The sequence below is a fragment of the Myotis yumanensis genome, unplaced genomic scaffold, assembly GCF_028538775.1.
Source record: "Myotis yumanensis isolate MYYU_CA2020_CCGP unplaced genomic scaffold, mMyoYum1.0.hap1 SCAF_2, whole genome shotgun sequence".
Taxonomy (NCBI): Eukaryota; Metazoa; Chordata; class Mammalia; order Chiroptera; family Vespertilionidae; genus Myotis; species Myotis yumanensis.
Window position 1 is genome coordinate 173,251,198 of NW_027223753.1, and position 15,415 is coordinate 173,266,612.

The 15,415-nt window shown below is 44.4% G+C and overlaps 1 protein-coding gene across 7 annotated transcripts in view; it reads left to right on the forward strand.

The window, feature by feature from the left end:
- The window catches only part of DGKG (diacylglycerol kinase gamma), a 200,826-nt gene that overhangs the window by 126,884 nt on the left and 58,527 nt on the right, over window positions 1-15,415 (forward strand). For all 7 annotated transcript variants that reach the window (XM_070406629.1, XM_070406632.1, XM_070406630.1 and 4 more), the window contains one exon: window positions 8,039-8,129. In XM_070406629.1, coding sequence (XP_070262730.1) covers window positions 8,039-8,129 — 91 coding nt within the window. The remainder of the gene's footprint in view (window positions 1-8,038; window positions 8,130-15,415) is intronic.

Below are 15,415 nucleotides of genomic sequence, written 5' to 3' on the forward strand. Positions count from 1 at the left end.
ATCATTTTCCCCGGATGTGTAGTTTTGGGCCTATGCAGCAGTCTTTTAAAAAGTTGAATTACTTGCCAACTCTAATAATCAGGAGATCTTACATAAAAACACATATTTCTTTCTCTTTTAAAAATGGCAGCTATGGAAATAGTTGGGCATCACACTCCTTAGTGGCGGCACTTATGGAACACATGGGCCCTTCAGCCCTAGCCTGTATTGTGTTATCTCAAGATGTCAGGAAGTTTGGAGAAACCTTAGAGGTCGGCTATTCAGAGTCTTCCATTGTAGATGAGGGAACTGAGGCTGGGCAGCCCCAACCAACTCATGTGGTGTCATAGGCTAGTGTGTATGAGAACTGGGGCTGGATGGCGGGTCTCCTGCCTGTGGGCTCAGCATAGTCTCTACTATTTCAACACAACACAGAACCCATCCTCTGGGTAGCATATTTCACCTAGCTGACACAGAAGGCCTAACTGACACAATCATGACCCACTCAAGGAGCCTGATTATCAAAGCCCAAACCACAAAGAGGAATACCTTCTCTTCAAGGCCTCCTCTTTCTAGAAATAGCTGTAGTATCCTCTTTGTAGCCTTCTAAGCCCAAAGAAATGTTTTCATGTTTTGATGTCTTCAAAAGTCCGTTGCCCTAAAAAGTTCTTAGATTATCAGGAAAGGGCCACCAGAAGCTCGTGGCCTTTGCTGGTGAAAATGCCTGGCAGCTAGCTTGGTTTCACTCATAGCCATCCTTGAATACAGGCTATTCCTAGGCTGTCAGGAGGATAACTGAATCCAGCCCCAAAATTGTTAACAAATATAAAAGAATATTTTTAATTAGTTTATTTTTCCCTCAACTGTCAAATGAAAAGATTCAACTAACTAGTGTGCAATCGATGTTATTTTTTATAAAGCAAGAGGGTAAATTAAGAAAACCCAGAAATGCAGTCAAGCCCCAGTGTCACTGCTGCCGTTTCCCACTCCTCCATGTGACTGAGAGTGCCCTAGATGAGGGTGTTCTACCTCAAAGACGGGTTCACCTGGATAATTCAGAGCCTGACAGTGAACCTAGGAGTTTCGGGGACCTGGAAACCAGCCTCGGGACAACTGGTTAAGGATTAGTCATCTCCAGCTGAAAGGTGATTATGAGAAGGAAAGAAATGATGGGCCAAAGAAAACTCAGCAAGACAGATGCAGAAAACGCATTCCAGAAGTCATTAAAACATTGTTAGTTTTATTTTCTCTAAAAAGTATTGGCTGCCTGGGATAGACCCCCACACTGCTTCCACTCCTGCAGCCGCTGGGGGATGAGTCTCCAGTGATTGTGTTTCCTAGCAACAAGGGAGAACAGTTAGTGAGCACTTACCATGCATTAAACACCTGCTTGGTGCTTTGCATTTGCCACATGAGCTTTACAACTTTGTTGGGCAGAGAATAATATTCCCATTTTGTAGAAGAAGAAATGAAGGTTCGGAGCACTTAAATAACTTGACTAGCCAGTGGGTGGCAAAGCTGGTCATGACCCCTCGCCTCTCGGATTCCAAATGCCATGTTCTTGTACAAGTGAAGACAAAACAGACAAAAACCAGTGCCACAGGCAGCAGCAGCAGACCTCCAGCAAGAGCTAAGAGGAAAGTGGCTGGAGACATCTTCAAAAGAGAAGAAGGCATCCAGGCTCTTTGGTTGTCAAGCAGATGGGGCAGGGGAGGGAAGGGGCAACATTCCCCCTCAAATTGTGAGGTATCTCATGCCTATTGACTTTTACCAGAGGCTTTGGAAAGGTGCTGGTGCTAGAGTTGGTAAAGAAAAAAAAGAAAGGGAAGATGAGGCAAAGGAGAATTCACTTCAATCTGTGAATTTCTTTATATCAGCAACAGTACCTACTCAGAGGGTTCTTCTGAGAATAGAAAGAGATAATATGTGTAAAATGCTTGGCTGACTACAAAACCAAAAGGCCAAAGTCTCCCTGACAAGAGGCTTTCTCTACTTCCAGGCCAACAAACAAGCTGTCAGCACCCCTTGCTATATGGATCTTCTCTGACAGTGTACACAGTACAATGTAGAAGAATCCAGATTACTGCTCCCTGGTGTCTTGGTATGCAATGACTGTAGGCTGGGAATTTGGTTTCCTTCCTAATCTTCTAGCAGCTGAGAAAGGGGGCAGCCCGTAACCCACAGGGAACCCGCCTCAGATACGCCTGCCAGTAAAGTCCTTGGCAACAACACTCCAACATACACAAAGAAAGGTTCTGTCTTATCTTCTCTTATATCACTTGGCCTAAAGCCTACCTCCACTTCAGGGCCCACCATTAATAGCTAATCTCAGTCAGGCAGGGTTGTGGGAGCCACCTTACCTGATCAGCCTTTCTTCCAATAGGAGTCTCTTTTCTTCTCTGTTCCTACCCCCATAACTCCTGCCTTGGTATTGTCAACCATTTTGGTGGCCAGAACAGAGGAAACTAAATAATCCCCCTTTATATCATTTCAAAAATAAGGCTAGTAGCTATTTTTCTCAGTAACCAGAGAAGTGACCTTAATTAGGAAGAGAGTACTTTGATTATTGACAAGGCATCAGTAACATTCAATCAATGAACATTTATTGTGTAGAGGGGATGTGGGCCTTCTGTAGACCAAGATTGATTTTAGATGGTTTTACATGTCTCTTTTAATATTTTTAACACTGTGTTAAGTATTAGCCCATTTAATGGGTAAAGAAGCTCAGAAAAGAAAAAAAAACTGCTCAAAGCTACATGACCCATAAAGGGCAGAGTCCAAATTTGAACCCAGGGACCCTTGATTCCATTCTGGGGTCTTTACCTTAGGCCACACTGCACTCCGTTGTAATGACTGGCTGAAAAAGGCCCATGTTGAACCTGCAGTGGGAGGTGCCTGAAGAGCAATTTAGGTTTATCTCCAGCTTTCTCTTTTTCCCTCTGTATTTGGGCTGGTTCAAGGGCACGCTGCCTCTGTCCATTTCTCAGAGAAGGAAAGGTGCAGGGTGTACTGGAAGCATATGGCTTTGCCAGGGGTCAATTCTGGTCTCCCTGACTCTCTCAGACTATATAAATTCAAGATCAGGAGGGTTTCTGTGACAAATGTGATTCCAACTCCTCTAGAGCCCCTGGATGCTGGGAGCTGGGAGGGCCTGACACTTTTCATCAGACAGCATTTCCTAGGAGGTGATGCAACCACTAACACCCTAGTCCCCAAGTACATCCATTTAACAACCTGGTGAAGGAGAACCACAGCAGTCTAGTAAGTGCAATAGGAGCACACGCCACCACGCCACACAATATGCAAAAGCATGCTAAGATCAGGTTGCAGGGCAGCAAAGCACAGCTGGGGTCCGACAGTCTGGGTTGGATGACCCCTCTGCACTTACTTGCTTTGCTACCTTAGGCAAGTTACTTACCTCCTCAAGTCTTGGTTTCCTTATTTGTAGCAATAGTACTTATCTCATAGGGTTTTTCTGAGAATTGAGAGAGATTGTATATGTAAAATGTTCAGCAGAGTGCAAAACCAAAGAGCCATGGAAATAGAATGCATTCACTTCTAACTAAAACTTGCCTGAGTTAAAACAGGAGAAATAAATAGTGTTGTGAGCTAAGCACTAAGTACTGGGAGTAGCTAAGAGGAGGTGACATCCAGTTAGATTGACATCCTCTTAGATTTCAAACTGCTAGTCTGCTGTGGGTCAGAGGTCAAATGGGTAAGCTCTGTGAGGACAGAGATCCTAGGCCCTACACAGTGCCTGGCTTACAGTAGGGCTCAATAGATATTTTATAGATGAATGGATAGATGGATGGATGGATGGATGGATGGATGAATGGATGGATGGATGAGCCAAAAACAAAAAGTGCTTCTTTTCTATTATAAAGAGGACTGCCACTGAAGAATTGATCTCCTGTGCCCCTCTCTCAGTGAATGGCACCTGCTGTCTACCATGCTATATAAGACAATAAGTTGGGTGTGCTACTTGGTACTTTCTCACTCACTCCTTAACCAACCAGTGCTGTGAATTCCACCTCCTAAATTTTAGCTTGTGAATCCATTCTCTTCTCCTGAACTCTATTGTCACTACCTTTGTTCAGGCCCTTCCCAATTGTCTCCTGGATTTCTATACCATCTCCAAACTATTCTCCGGGCTTCCAGTCTGTACCCACCCCCTTCCAATCCACTCTCCACACTTTGTACAGAGTGATCTTTAAAAAGCACAAACCTGATAAGCACTAGTGCCACCACTCTCACCACTACACCCACTTAAGGATGATCCATGACAAACTATAGACTTTAAGATAAAGCCCAAACCCCGAAGCATGGCATCCGCAACCTTTATAATCTTGCTTTTGTCTGCCTCTCCAGCCTTACTGGCAAATGCTCCCTCTTTCTCTGTGCAATTGGCTTATCTTCTTCCTCTACCTGGAATGCTCTTCCTTCAGCTTCTCTGTTCCCTTCTACATCCTTCAGAATTCAACCCTGGCATTGCTTGCCTAGGATCCTTTCTCTAACTACCCCTGACCCCACTAAGAACTGGATGTCACCTCCTCTTAGCTACTCCCAGTACTTAGTGCTCAGCTCACAACACTATGGTCTGTTTCCTTGCCTGTCTTTCCCAGGTGCCTGGTGCATAGAGGGTTTTGTTTTGTTCTTCATTGTAGCACCAATAGACCCCCATCTAGTCCTGGCACAATGAGTGTTTCTTGAATTGGTAAATGCTTTTTTTCACACCAAATATGCATTTTCTCAGAAGCATAGTTTTAATCAACATCTTTGGATAATCACGTGATCAGTCAAGAAAATTAACCAGGGATTAGGGTGTGGTCTATGACTCTGGAAAAATCTATTAGATTAGACATGTGGGGAACATATGTTTTCACTCAAAAGTCAAGACACATGATCTGACAAATACAATCACATCTCTTTCTGTCCCAGAAAGATTTGAATGTATAATGTACTAGTATGTGACTACCCAACCTGATCTGTCATTTTTGCCTTACTATGTTATCTAAATATGCTAATGCAAGACATTAAAATAATAGCTAAAAGTAGCTAACGTTCTTGTTGAGCTTACGATGCAGTAAGCATTATGTGATGTTGTAATCATCTCATCTAATCTCAGCTGTACTATGAAGCAGATCTTTTTACTATCTCCATTTCACAGATGAGGAAACTGAGGCTTAAAAACTTGCCAAAGGTCACTCAGCCAGCAATGGGCATCTAAGCAGCAATGGATGAGTAGTCTGTTTGATCCTTTCAGTCATCCTTCAATACTGACCTAACCATGACCTCTTAACCTTATTAGATCTTCAAAAGAGCCACTTTTAGACAAAAATAGCTTGTGGTTTCCGGAAATTTTTATTAAAACTCTAAATCTCCTGGCAATAACTTTCAAAAGTCATGATTCAGACCTGCAGTGATATTTGAAAATGGAATCACAAAGCAGGTCTCCTGGCTACAGAGATGCTCTCACTGCTGGAGAAGAATGCTCAACCTTGACATTTATGACAATCTGTGTTTTTCCTGTTATTGGATCTTTTGCCATAATTTTCTATTGAAAGACACTGACCCTCATTCTATTCTCCCTGAAAAATCATCTCTTTCAGGTTTAATCAGAATGTCTTCTTCCTTAGTTGTCATTTCATTGGGATCTACAGCAATGTTTCTGAAAGTCATAACAACTGATGACCTGAGTAACGATCTTTATTACCTGGGCACTCACAAAAATGCATATTCCTGGGCCCCATCCCACAACTATCACATAGAATCTCTGCACATGGGAGCCCAGGAAACAGCATTTTATTCACATCTCTCAGGTGATTCTTATGAATTCTAATGTTTCAGAATCACAAATGTAGTCTCCAGGTGCTCACAAGTCCAAGTGTGGTCCCTAGACCAACATCAGCAGCTTGTTAAAACACAAGGAATTCTTAGGCCCTAATCCTAAACTACTGAATCACAACTTGCATTTTAATTAAATTCCCAGTTGACTCATATTTACTCTCTCATGTTGTGCATGCAGAGAGCTGGTGATCTAGAACAGTGTTTCCCAACACTTTTCATATCATGACATGCACAGAAAACAAAAGCATTTGTTTGACATACAGATGAGAATGCCTGCTGTGACATTGCCTGCCCCAGACCCCAGCCTGGCCACCCTGAGGCTGAGGAGATTGATATCATGGGCATTCCTGTGACACATTTCACTGGGTGAGAAGCACTGGTCTACTTAAAGCACACCCAGTTCTTCTAACTTTCTTCATGAGGCATAACTCCCTAAATCTTGCTTATTCTTATTTCCCTCATGATTTATCATTTCTTTTCCTGCAAGCTAAGAGTTAGAAAGACTAGTTCCCAATCAACTAGATCTTAGAAATCTTCAAGCAATGGAAGCACACAGTCTCATCTAAGTTCTAGGTGGACTCTGAGAAATGCAGAGAGAAAACTTGTGTCTGTATACTGAAGAATCATCTGCTTTGGCCTAAGAAATACTGGAAAGAAATAAGAGCCTTCTTGCCTCTGAAGAATGCTCCTTTCCCCTTAGTTCACAAATGTGAGCATGAAGGATCAGCAACACTCAAGGTAGCATCCTCTCTACTAAAGACTGTGCCAAGAAGAATGTGATTTTGTTTAATCTTTAGCAAAACCTCCCAGCATATAAACTGGACAGGTGTCCCTTCTCTTAGCCAGCTCCTGATCATGGGACAACAGTTGGGATGGAGGGAATGGAATACCTTCAGAAACACTTCCTGGTGAGACCATCTGATCAAAACAACCAAGTGTCAGGACACACCATCTGACTTTGTAAAGTTCTCAGCTACATGGGAACCCCACTGTTTATTCCCACTAAGGAAAATGTTGAAAAACATCAAACTCAAAATAGTGAGCTCTTACTTGGAAGCAAATATGACCAGGTCTACCCCTAAATGAAAGATGGTCATGGCCTAAGCAAATGCAATTGAGGAATAAGTGAGGAAAACAATTTCTATAAAACAACTCACTTTTTTATTTCTTCTCTTTCCACCTTGCCTGCAAATCTGTGTCTAATTCTCTTCACTCTGCTTCCTTCAGTCAGGCATAGAAAAAGTAGCACACATTTTGGCTGGTTTACTGTGGGGCTACCTCTCCATTGTCCCGAGACTGTACATCCCTCAAGTCTCAAAAGGCTGTCATATCTTCCCTTTGTACCCCAACTATACCCAAGAGAGGGCTCTGCCTGAAGTCTCTGTGCATTAATAGTAGAAAGGACAGTGACCAGAGCCCACTGTCATTTGTCACCACTGGTTGATTTTCATGGAACAGGGGCCCACAGGCCTTTCTCCTGCTCTGACCAGGAAGGTCAGAGATCACTTGGCAATTCACCCAGAGTAGTCATGGTGTCTAAGAAATGAAAAAGTTTTTTCTCTAACTTTGTAGCAAGAACATTTAGTAAAAATAAATAAATAAATAAATAAATAAAATTCCAACATCTACACAATGGAATACTATGTGGCGATAAAAAAGGAGTTCTTACCATTTGCAACAGTATGGATGGAACTGGAAAGCATGCTAAGTGAAATAAGCCAGTCAGAGAAAGATAAATATCACATGATCTCACTCATTTGTGGAATATAATGAACAACATAAACTGATGAACAAAAACAGATCCAGAGACAGAGACACATCAATCAGACCGTCAAACCTCAGAGAGAAGGTAGGGGAGGGTGGGGGTAAGGGGGAGAGATCAACCAAAGGACTTATATGCTAGCATATAGGCCTAATCAATGGACACAGACAATAGTGGGGTGAGGGCATGAGTGAGGGGAATGGGGGGTAATGTGGGGATAAGGACACATATGTAATAACTTAATCAATAAAAAAAAATTAAAGAAAAAGAAAAAGAAAAAATAATAATAATAAAAATAAATTCCCGTCCTAATCATCTGATTAACAAGTGCTGAAAACAGAAGTTTGGGGAATGCTGGGGACTTGGGCCTCCCAGCCCCAATTGTGTAGCTGTTTTACATGACCATTTCAGATACAGAATATTGAGCCATGTCTCTGCTTCATGGTCCAGGATGAAGAACAAGCTGTGGTACTTTGAATTTGGCACCTCGGAGACCTTCGCAGCCACCTGCAAGAAACTCCATGACCACATAGAGTTGGAGGTAAGTCCCCAAATGGGAAGAAAGCTTCCTGGACCTTGGTTCTGCTCCTGGACTGTCACACACACCTTCAGGACATGTCCCCATGGGTCCTTAATTGGTGACCCAGAGTGTAGTCCATAGATTGTACCTCCATCCTTTGCAGCCTCACTCAGAGGAGGCTCTAATTGCTGCACCAGCCTTTCTTGGCCTGTCCAGGGATCCTTGGGGTTCTGAGGTCTAATGGCCCAAAGGACCCAGGGCCACAGTCTATTTCTGCCCTCAGCCCTCTTCCCACTGTGGCCTTGCAATTCCCCCTTTTCAGAGAGGCAAAGACTTAGTTGCAGCAAGCACAGGGAGAAGAGGTGCTGCTAGGGTAGGGGCAATGTCCTGAGACCAGTAAAAGCCTAGGAACTGGGGACCACAGGGCAGCAGGGGTGAGAGGAAGTAAAGCCAGAGGTAACCGGACATCCCCCAGCTCACTCGCCTCAGCTTTCACAGCTGCTTCAAGGAGCTAACTTATAGGTCCTCACTGTTGGCTTTGTAGGTGTGCAACCTGTGTGGTCGCTCAGAAGGGCCCTCCATCGAATGCTCTTCTGTAACCATCTTGAAATTCTTGATAATCTTCACAAAGGGCCCTGCATTTTCATTTTGAACTTGGCCCTTCAAATTATGTAGCTGATCCTGTTGGTGCACTCGTGATTTACTGACTCTTCCGGCACTTGTAGCAGCCTGCCTGCCTCAGAAAGTTTGCCTGTCGGCTTCCCTTCCTGGGTTGATAAGCTGCCCACTCCCACCCACTCACCCCACTTCTGTTGGATTGCTCTGGTGAAGTCCTCTCCCTGCTCTGTCTCTGGCCACCTAAAAGTCCAAACTTCTATGCGCACCAGCTCGGTCTCTGTTCTGCAGGACCTCAGGCCCATTGGTTACCTGGCCCATGGTTCTCAGCCACCAACCCCACCTTCCCGTGGGATTCAGGCCCCTGGTGTTGTTTTCACTTGTGAATGGCAAAGCCAGAGAGTTCAACCAGGAGGGGCTCCCCCTGGCCCACCAGCTTTGTCCCTAAGTCTGCATTCGCTGGCAAGTGGGGCCTGGGCATTCTTATCCGGAGGAGCAGTTGGCCTGAAGCAGTGTGGGAAAGCCCCACCGCTCCCTGCCGGAAGGGAGTCTGCATTCACAGGGAGTGTTCACAAACAGAACACAAAGCCAGAGATTCTGGGCTTGCATTTGACTTATCTGTCTGTCTCTCCCGTTGGTTGCTGGGTTACCAACCACAGGGTGGGAGGAGCCAATCCAGCTCATCCCCTGAACTTTTGGCAGCTCAAGTTAGAGGGCAGAGACCTGGGAGCCCAGGTTGTGTCCCCAGGTGGTACCACCCAACACCTGCAGAGGCTGAGGAGCCAGCCATCCTCTGATGACACACAAATCCATTGCCTGGAGGCTGCAGCGAAGGAGGAGTGCTGAGCATGGCTACCAGAGAGTGTGCATTTTTCCTGTTGGCAGGACCATGTAGTGGGCACTCTTTAAATATACCCTAAGTGAGGGACAGCCCTGGCCTCGCCACTGCCAGCTGCAGGCGGACAGCGACTGCTTGTTCTCCCTGCAGCTGGCCTTGAAACTGAACCCAGAATAGAGCTGCTCTGTCCCCCTGCCTCTGTGGCCCGCCCTCCCAAATCCCAGGACTCCTACCCCCGCCTCCAAGCCAGCCTTGCCTAAGGTCTCCTCTGGATCCAAAACGCAAGAGCTCTTCCTCAAGTGCATAGCAGACTGGTAGCCTGGGTGCTGAAGATGCTGGTGGCCTCTGGTGTGGGGGGGGGAGGGGTGGCTTTTAGGGGCACTTCCTGTTTTCCTTATAATGAGTCCTTTTAGTATTTATTCATGAGGCTAAGGGGTGGGGTGTCATGTGACAGTAGCTCCTGACAATCAGCAAGATTGGGACAGGCACCATTTTTGCATCTAGAGAGCAGTGCAGGGATGGTCCTGTGCCATGTGAGCTGGGGACAGAGGGACAGAGAGACAGGAGAGCAAGGCAAGTGAGTGACAGGTGTGAGGAGGCTGCCCAGCTCCACAGGTAGCTGTGAGAGCACAGGGCCCTCAGGAAGAGCAGGAGGAGACACTATGTTAAGTGACCTTCCACATGTGGCCACTGCATACATCAGCTCAGGCCTGTGAGGACCAACACACCCATCAGTTCAAGGCCAGCCACTCCAAAAATAAACCCAGGCAGGTATTAATACCACACGTCACCATTTCAAAGCCCCACCGTAGCCTTTATTCCATAGTCACACAACAACCTGATGAGCTACGCAGGCCAGGCATTATTATCCCCATTTCATGGAAAAACAAGAGGAGGCACAGAGGTTTTGAAGGGTAAACAGAAGGGAAACAAAAATAAAATAAAAAAGTCACATGCTTTGACTGCCTATCATCATGTGTCCTCATTTGACACAATAACCCAATGAAGCAAGGACTACCACATTGTTTAAATGAAGAAACTGAGTCTCAGATACATTGAGTAACTTGACCAAGATTTCATTGCTAAAGCCTGGTAAGAGAGAAGATTCTAGATCTCCTGGAATGAGTGTAGCTTAGAAGCCATAAACAGAGTTCTGTCTAACTAGCGCTAAAGACCCAGTGAACTCTTAGCACTGATGCAGTTTCTTCTTCCTTTACTGAGTGTGGGGCCATTCGGTTCCCTCTCCGCTGAGGCAGCTGGGAGGGCTGCTCAGAAGTACTTTCCGAACAGAAGACATAGTCCTCCTGCTCATTTGAGAAAGGAACAGGTTCAGGCTAGATGGTAGGTGGGAGTCAGAGAGGAAAACTGCCTCCAAGTTTACAAAAGGTTTTCCTACGTAGCATCTCATTTGGACCCACAGAACATGCAGGGCAAATATTAATGTCCTCACTTTATGGGTGAGGAAACTGAGGCAGAGGTTCAGCAACTTGAGAAAGGGCATGAAGGTAAAGGGTAGAAGGGAACAGATAGGAAAGTCTATTTAGATTCTGTGTGTGTGTGTCACTGATTTTAAAAAGTTGGATGGTGAAACGGAGCTAAAATGAGATTATGGAGGGAGGGTCTCCATTAAAAGCCTCTCACACGGAATTCAACCTCTGGGGCCAGTGGCTTGTTGAGAAAGCCTAAGAGACTTGGTCTTCTCTGAAGTGAAGCTTACAGCCCAGTTGACATAAGAGGGAATATAGTACTCACTTAATGAGTGTTAAGCAGATTGGATCCAGGGGTCCTGGAGAGCCATGTGAGCTAGATCATCCAGGACAAGGGGGAGAGAAGGTGACTTGATATCTATTGCTCACATGCACACACTAGGCCAGGGCTGGCACAGTGAAAGGGGCCTGGCCTAGTCACACAAGACCGGGAGTTACCCCTGTTCTGCAATTAGGTGAAGTAACTTGCTAACCTGTGTGTCTGAGCCTCAGTATTCTCATCTATAAAATGGAGCAAGAGGGGTTAGCCTACTTCCCAAGGCTATAGTTCAGATTAAAGTTTTCAGGGTTGTTGGTTTTTAAGTAACTGGCAATGGTGCTAAGTGCCTCACAGAATCTGCAAAGCAGCCTCAAGTGGCAGATGTCAAAATCACCTTTTCAAAGAAGGGGATAGAAGCTGAGAGAAGGCAAGAAGCTCACCTGAAGTCCACAGCCCATGAGTGGTCAGGTCAGGCTTCAAATACAGATTTGACCAAAACCAGGGACTTTTAGGGCAGTACTGGCACTTTAGTCTGGAGCAGAGATTCTCAACCAGGTGTGGGGCATATCTGATCTGCTTTTATTCACATATTTTTATTTAACATTTCAGATAACATTAAAACTAGGCATGAGATTTTTACATTTATCAAAAAGAGAGCACAGTCCTGACTGGTGGCTCAGTGGTTAGAGCACGGTCCCTCATACCAAAGGGTTGCAGGTTCGATTCCTGGTCAAAAGCAGGTACCTGGATGCAGGTTTGAGCCCTGCCCCAGTTCAGGGCTCGTGTGGGAGGCAACTTATCAGTAACCCCACCTCACCTTCCCCGCACCCCTCTCTCTGTCCCTCCCTCCCTCCCTTCCACTCTCTCTAAAAATCAATGAAAAAAATATCCTTGGGCGAAGATTAACCAAAAAGAGAGAGAGCATAAAAAATATTCCAAATGCTCACCCTAAATGCTCCTTCACAGGAACACACAGGAAGGCCTGTGAAAACTCGTCTGTTCCTGGGAAGTGAGTGCTCAGTACATTGTGGCTGACCCTAATTAAGAAGCCAGCATGTTACCCTCTGACTCTCATCACCTCTGTCTAGGGCCATCCCTCCGGGTCTCTCCGAGTCTCTGGCTTCTCTTCCCTCCCAAAGCTGCCCTTGATGCTCACTTTAATCTGATTTCACCTGAATAAACAGGTGGGGGATGGGGCGAGGGAGAAACTCAGTGAGTCATCTCCGCACCCCAGGCCCAGAATAGCCTTGCAAAAGTTTTTGATGTGATCATAGTTAGGTGGAGCAAACTAGGCAGGCTTCGACTCGAGCACTTATTTTACATGCTGTGGAAATTTTTCATTTTACTGGCTAAAAATAAGAACTTCCAAAATTCCTTGATATTTCATCTACTTTAAAACAATGTTCACAAGGGAAGGCGAGCCAGCTCCAGTAACACGAACCTCTGCATGGGGAAAAGTGAGTCCCAATTTGGAAGCAGCTCAAAAATAATTTGTTATCCAGTATATTTTGGAAATCTCAGTACATCAGTTCCCCCTCCTCATTCAACTGAGGTTAAAAAAATAAAACAACAACATACTACAAAGTCCTGAGAACAGTATGTCAAACACTCCCATTTCCCACTCACTTAGAATTGGTAATTGTCAATATTTTGTTTTATTCCCTTCAAGTATATTTTAACCAAAGAAATAAAATATTACAGGTAGAACTGAGTCACAGCCCCCCCCTCCCCCCCCCCTTCCTTTTTCACTCTGCAACTTGCCTTTTTCATTCACCATTATGTTCTTGAGATCTCTCCATGTCAATGTTGATAGAGCTAGTTCATGACTTCTAGCTGCTCTGTAGAGCTTGGGAATACCCAACCATAGCGGTGAGGAGGGGCAGAAGTGGGAACTCTCAGACCCCGCCAGTGGGAACCTAAGTGGTCGACCACTTTGTCTGGCAGTCTATGCTGAACTGAAATTATTTTGTGGATCGTATGACCCAGCAGGTTCCTCACAACCTAGACCTAGGGAATTTGCTGCACGTGAGCTCACAAGAGGATAAGCAAGAAAGAACAACAGCACGTTTTTATCACAACAAAATGGAACCAACCCAAATAATTATGTTATTCTAACACTTTAAAAAGACTGTGAGTGAAAGTCCTAAATGCCACTGAGATATAACTTTGAAGTGGTTATATTGTGTTATGTGAATTTCATCTCAATTTTTAAAAATTTAATTTTACAAAAAGTATGCTGGGCACAGTGCAGGGGGTTATTTAATCCATATCGTGATATTGGCCTTGTCTATGAGAATCATAAATTCTAAAACTTACATTTAGCACAGCTGTGTGCATGTAAAGAAGTTGAATAAACAATGAATCAGATTATTTTCAGGTTGGGCTGATACCTTTAGCGACTCCAATCCAACCAAGTGCCATTGTTTCTAAAAAAAAAAAAAAAGAAAAGAAATCAAGGACTTTACAGGTTGACCAGTAAGTGGCAGAAGAGAACCCATGGCTCTCCAGCTCCAACTGGGGGCATTCTCTTATTCTGCCTTCGTATCCACCTGCAATATTGCACACTTTTAAGTTAGAGGGGAAAGCTCTTCAATCATCTTGGCCTCTTCCGGCATCATCAAAACCTTCTCAGCATAGGCAGGTAGGGCCTTTCAGAGCTTGGAGCAATGAAGGTGGGAACTGGCCAGACTCTCAGCCCATCTACCCAGCCATAGTGATCCCAAGGGAGATGAAATGAAAACACATTCATGGGGAAGGGAAAGCTGAGAAAAGCATTGGAAGGGATTTTGAGTTCATGGAAAATGAAAGGCAGCCACCTGATTATGCATCAAACCCTGGAGTCAAAAGGAAGGCTGGAATGGGCCGTGCAGAGATAGCCACTTCTGGTCTTTTCCTTCCTCAGCCAAATGCATTGACTCCATCATTCCAGCACCATCTTCATGGTGAGAGCACCCAAGGTAGCATTTGCCACTTCAGATTTCCTCTTCTTGCTCACCCTACTGTTCTCTCGGCTCCAGATGCCCCTACTTCTGTTTCTTCCTGCTCCCTCCTACTATGTCCACTGCAGTCTTTTCCTGATTATAAAAGTAATACAAATTCATGGAGGAACATTTTAAACTATAGAGGGACAGAAAAGAAAAGTAACCCACAATCTCACCATCAGGGATCAGCACTGTTATATTGGCCTTGCTTCAATCCTATATTAGCCCTTGTTTCTCTAAAAACAGGCCTCTAGAGGACCTCTCTGATTCTTTGAGTTCTTAAATCCTTACCCATTTTTAAACACGCTTCATCCTCCCCATCACTCTATCTCATTTTGCCATGCACTGACTACAAGTTTCTTCACTGATCCTTCAAGTCTTTGAGCCTGCTAAGAAGAAATTATTTCTGTCAATCTTCTCTTATAAAATTCCATTGTTTGTTGCAGTTTCTGACACATAACATTTTCTTTCTCTTAAATGACCCGCTTTTTTATTTCCTTCAAATGTATACCCCATATTTCACTTCAAGCCTCCATTCACCCATATGCTTTTTGTTGTTGTTGTTGTTCTTTTTTATTTCCTTTGTTCTTCGTGAATTGCTTTGATTTTCTTTGTCTTCAGACTCCTGGCTACCCCTACTTTGTGTCTTCTAAGGACTTTGGAATAACTTTTAAGGATGAATTCTCATGCCTACATTTCACAAAGCAGTGGGGAGATATGCAGCCCAGTGGATAGATGAGGCCCAAGTAGGTATCAGAAGACCGAGGTTGGGGTCACATGACTCAGCAGGTTAGATTAAAAGGTTCCTGGAAGATCTCCAGGCTAACCTCTGCCCCAGCAAGCTTAACTTTCCTACTGCCACGGTCCCTTAGTGAAACAATAACTATCCCCAAGCAAATGCATCTTTTAAGTAATAATGAAGTTGGGGCTGTCAGTGGCAAATATATTATTTCTCTTAGACTTTTTAGAATATTGAAAATAATTTATGATCTTCATTTCCACACTCAGGAGACTCAGAGATCTCAGGGAACAGAACTATTTTAACCTTTTTCTACTTCTACAACAGAAACAGACAGAAAATATTATAGACAATACGTCCCATTGGCTATAGTAGATAGGTTTTTTTG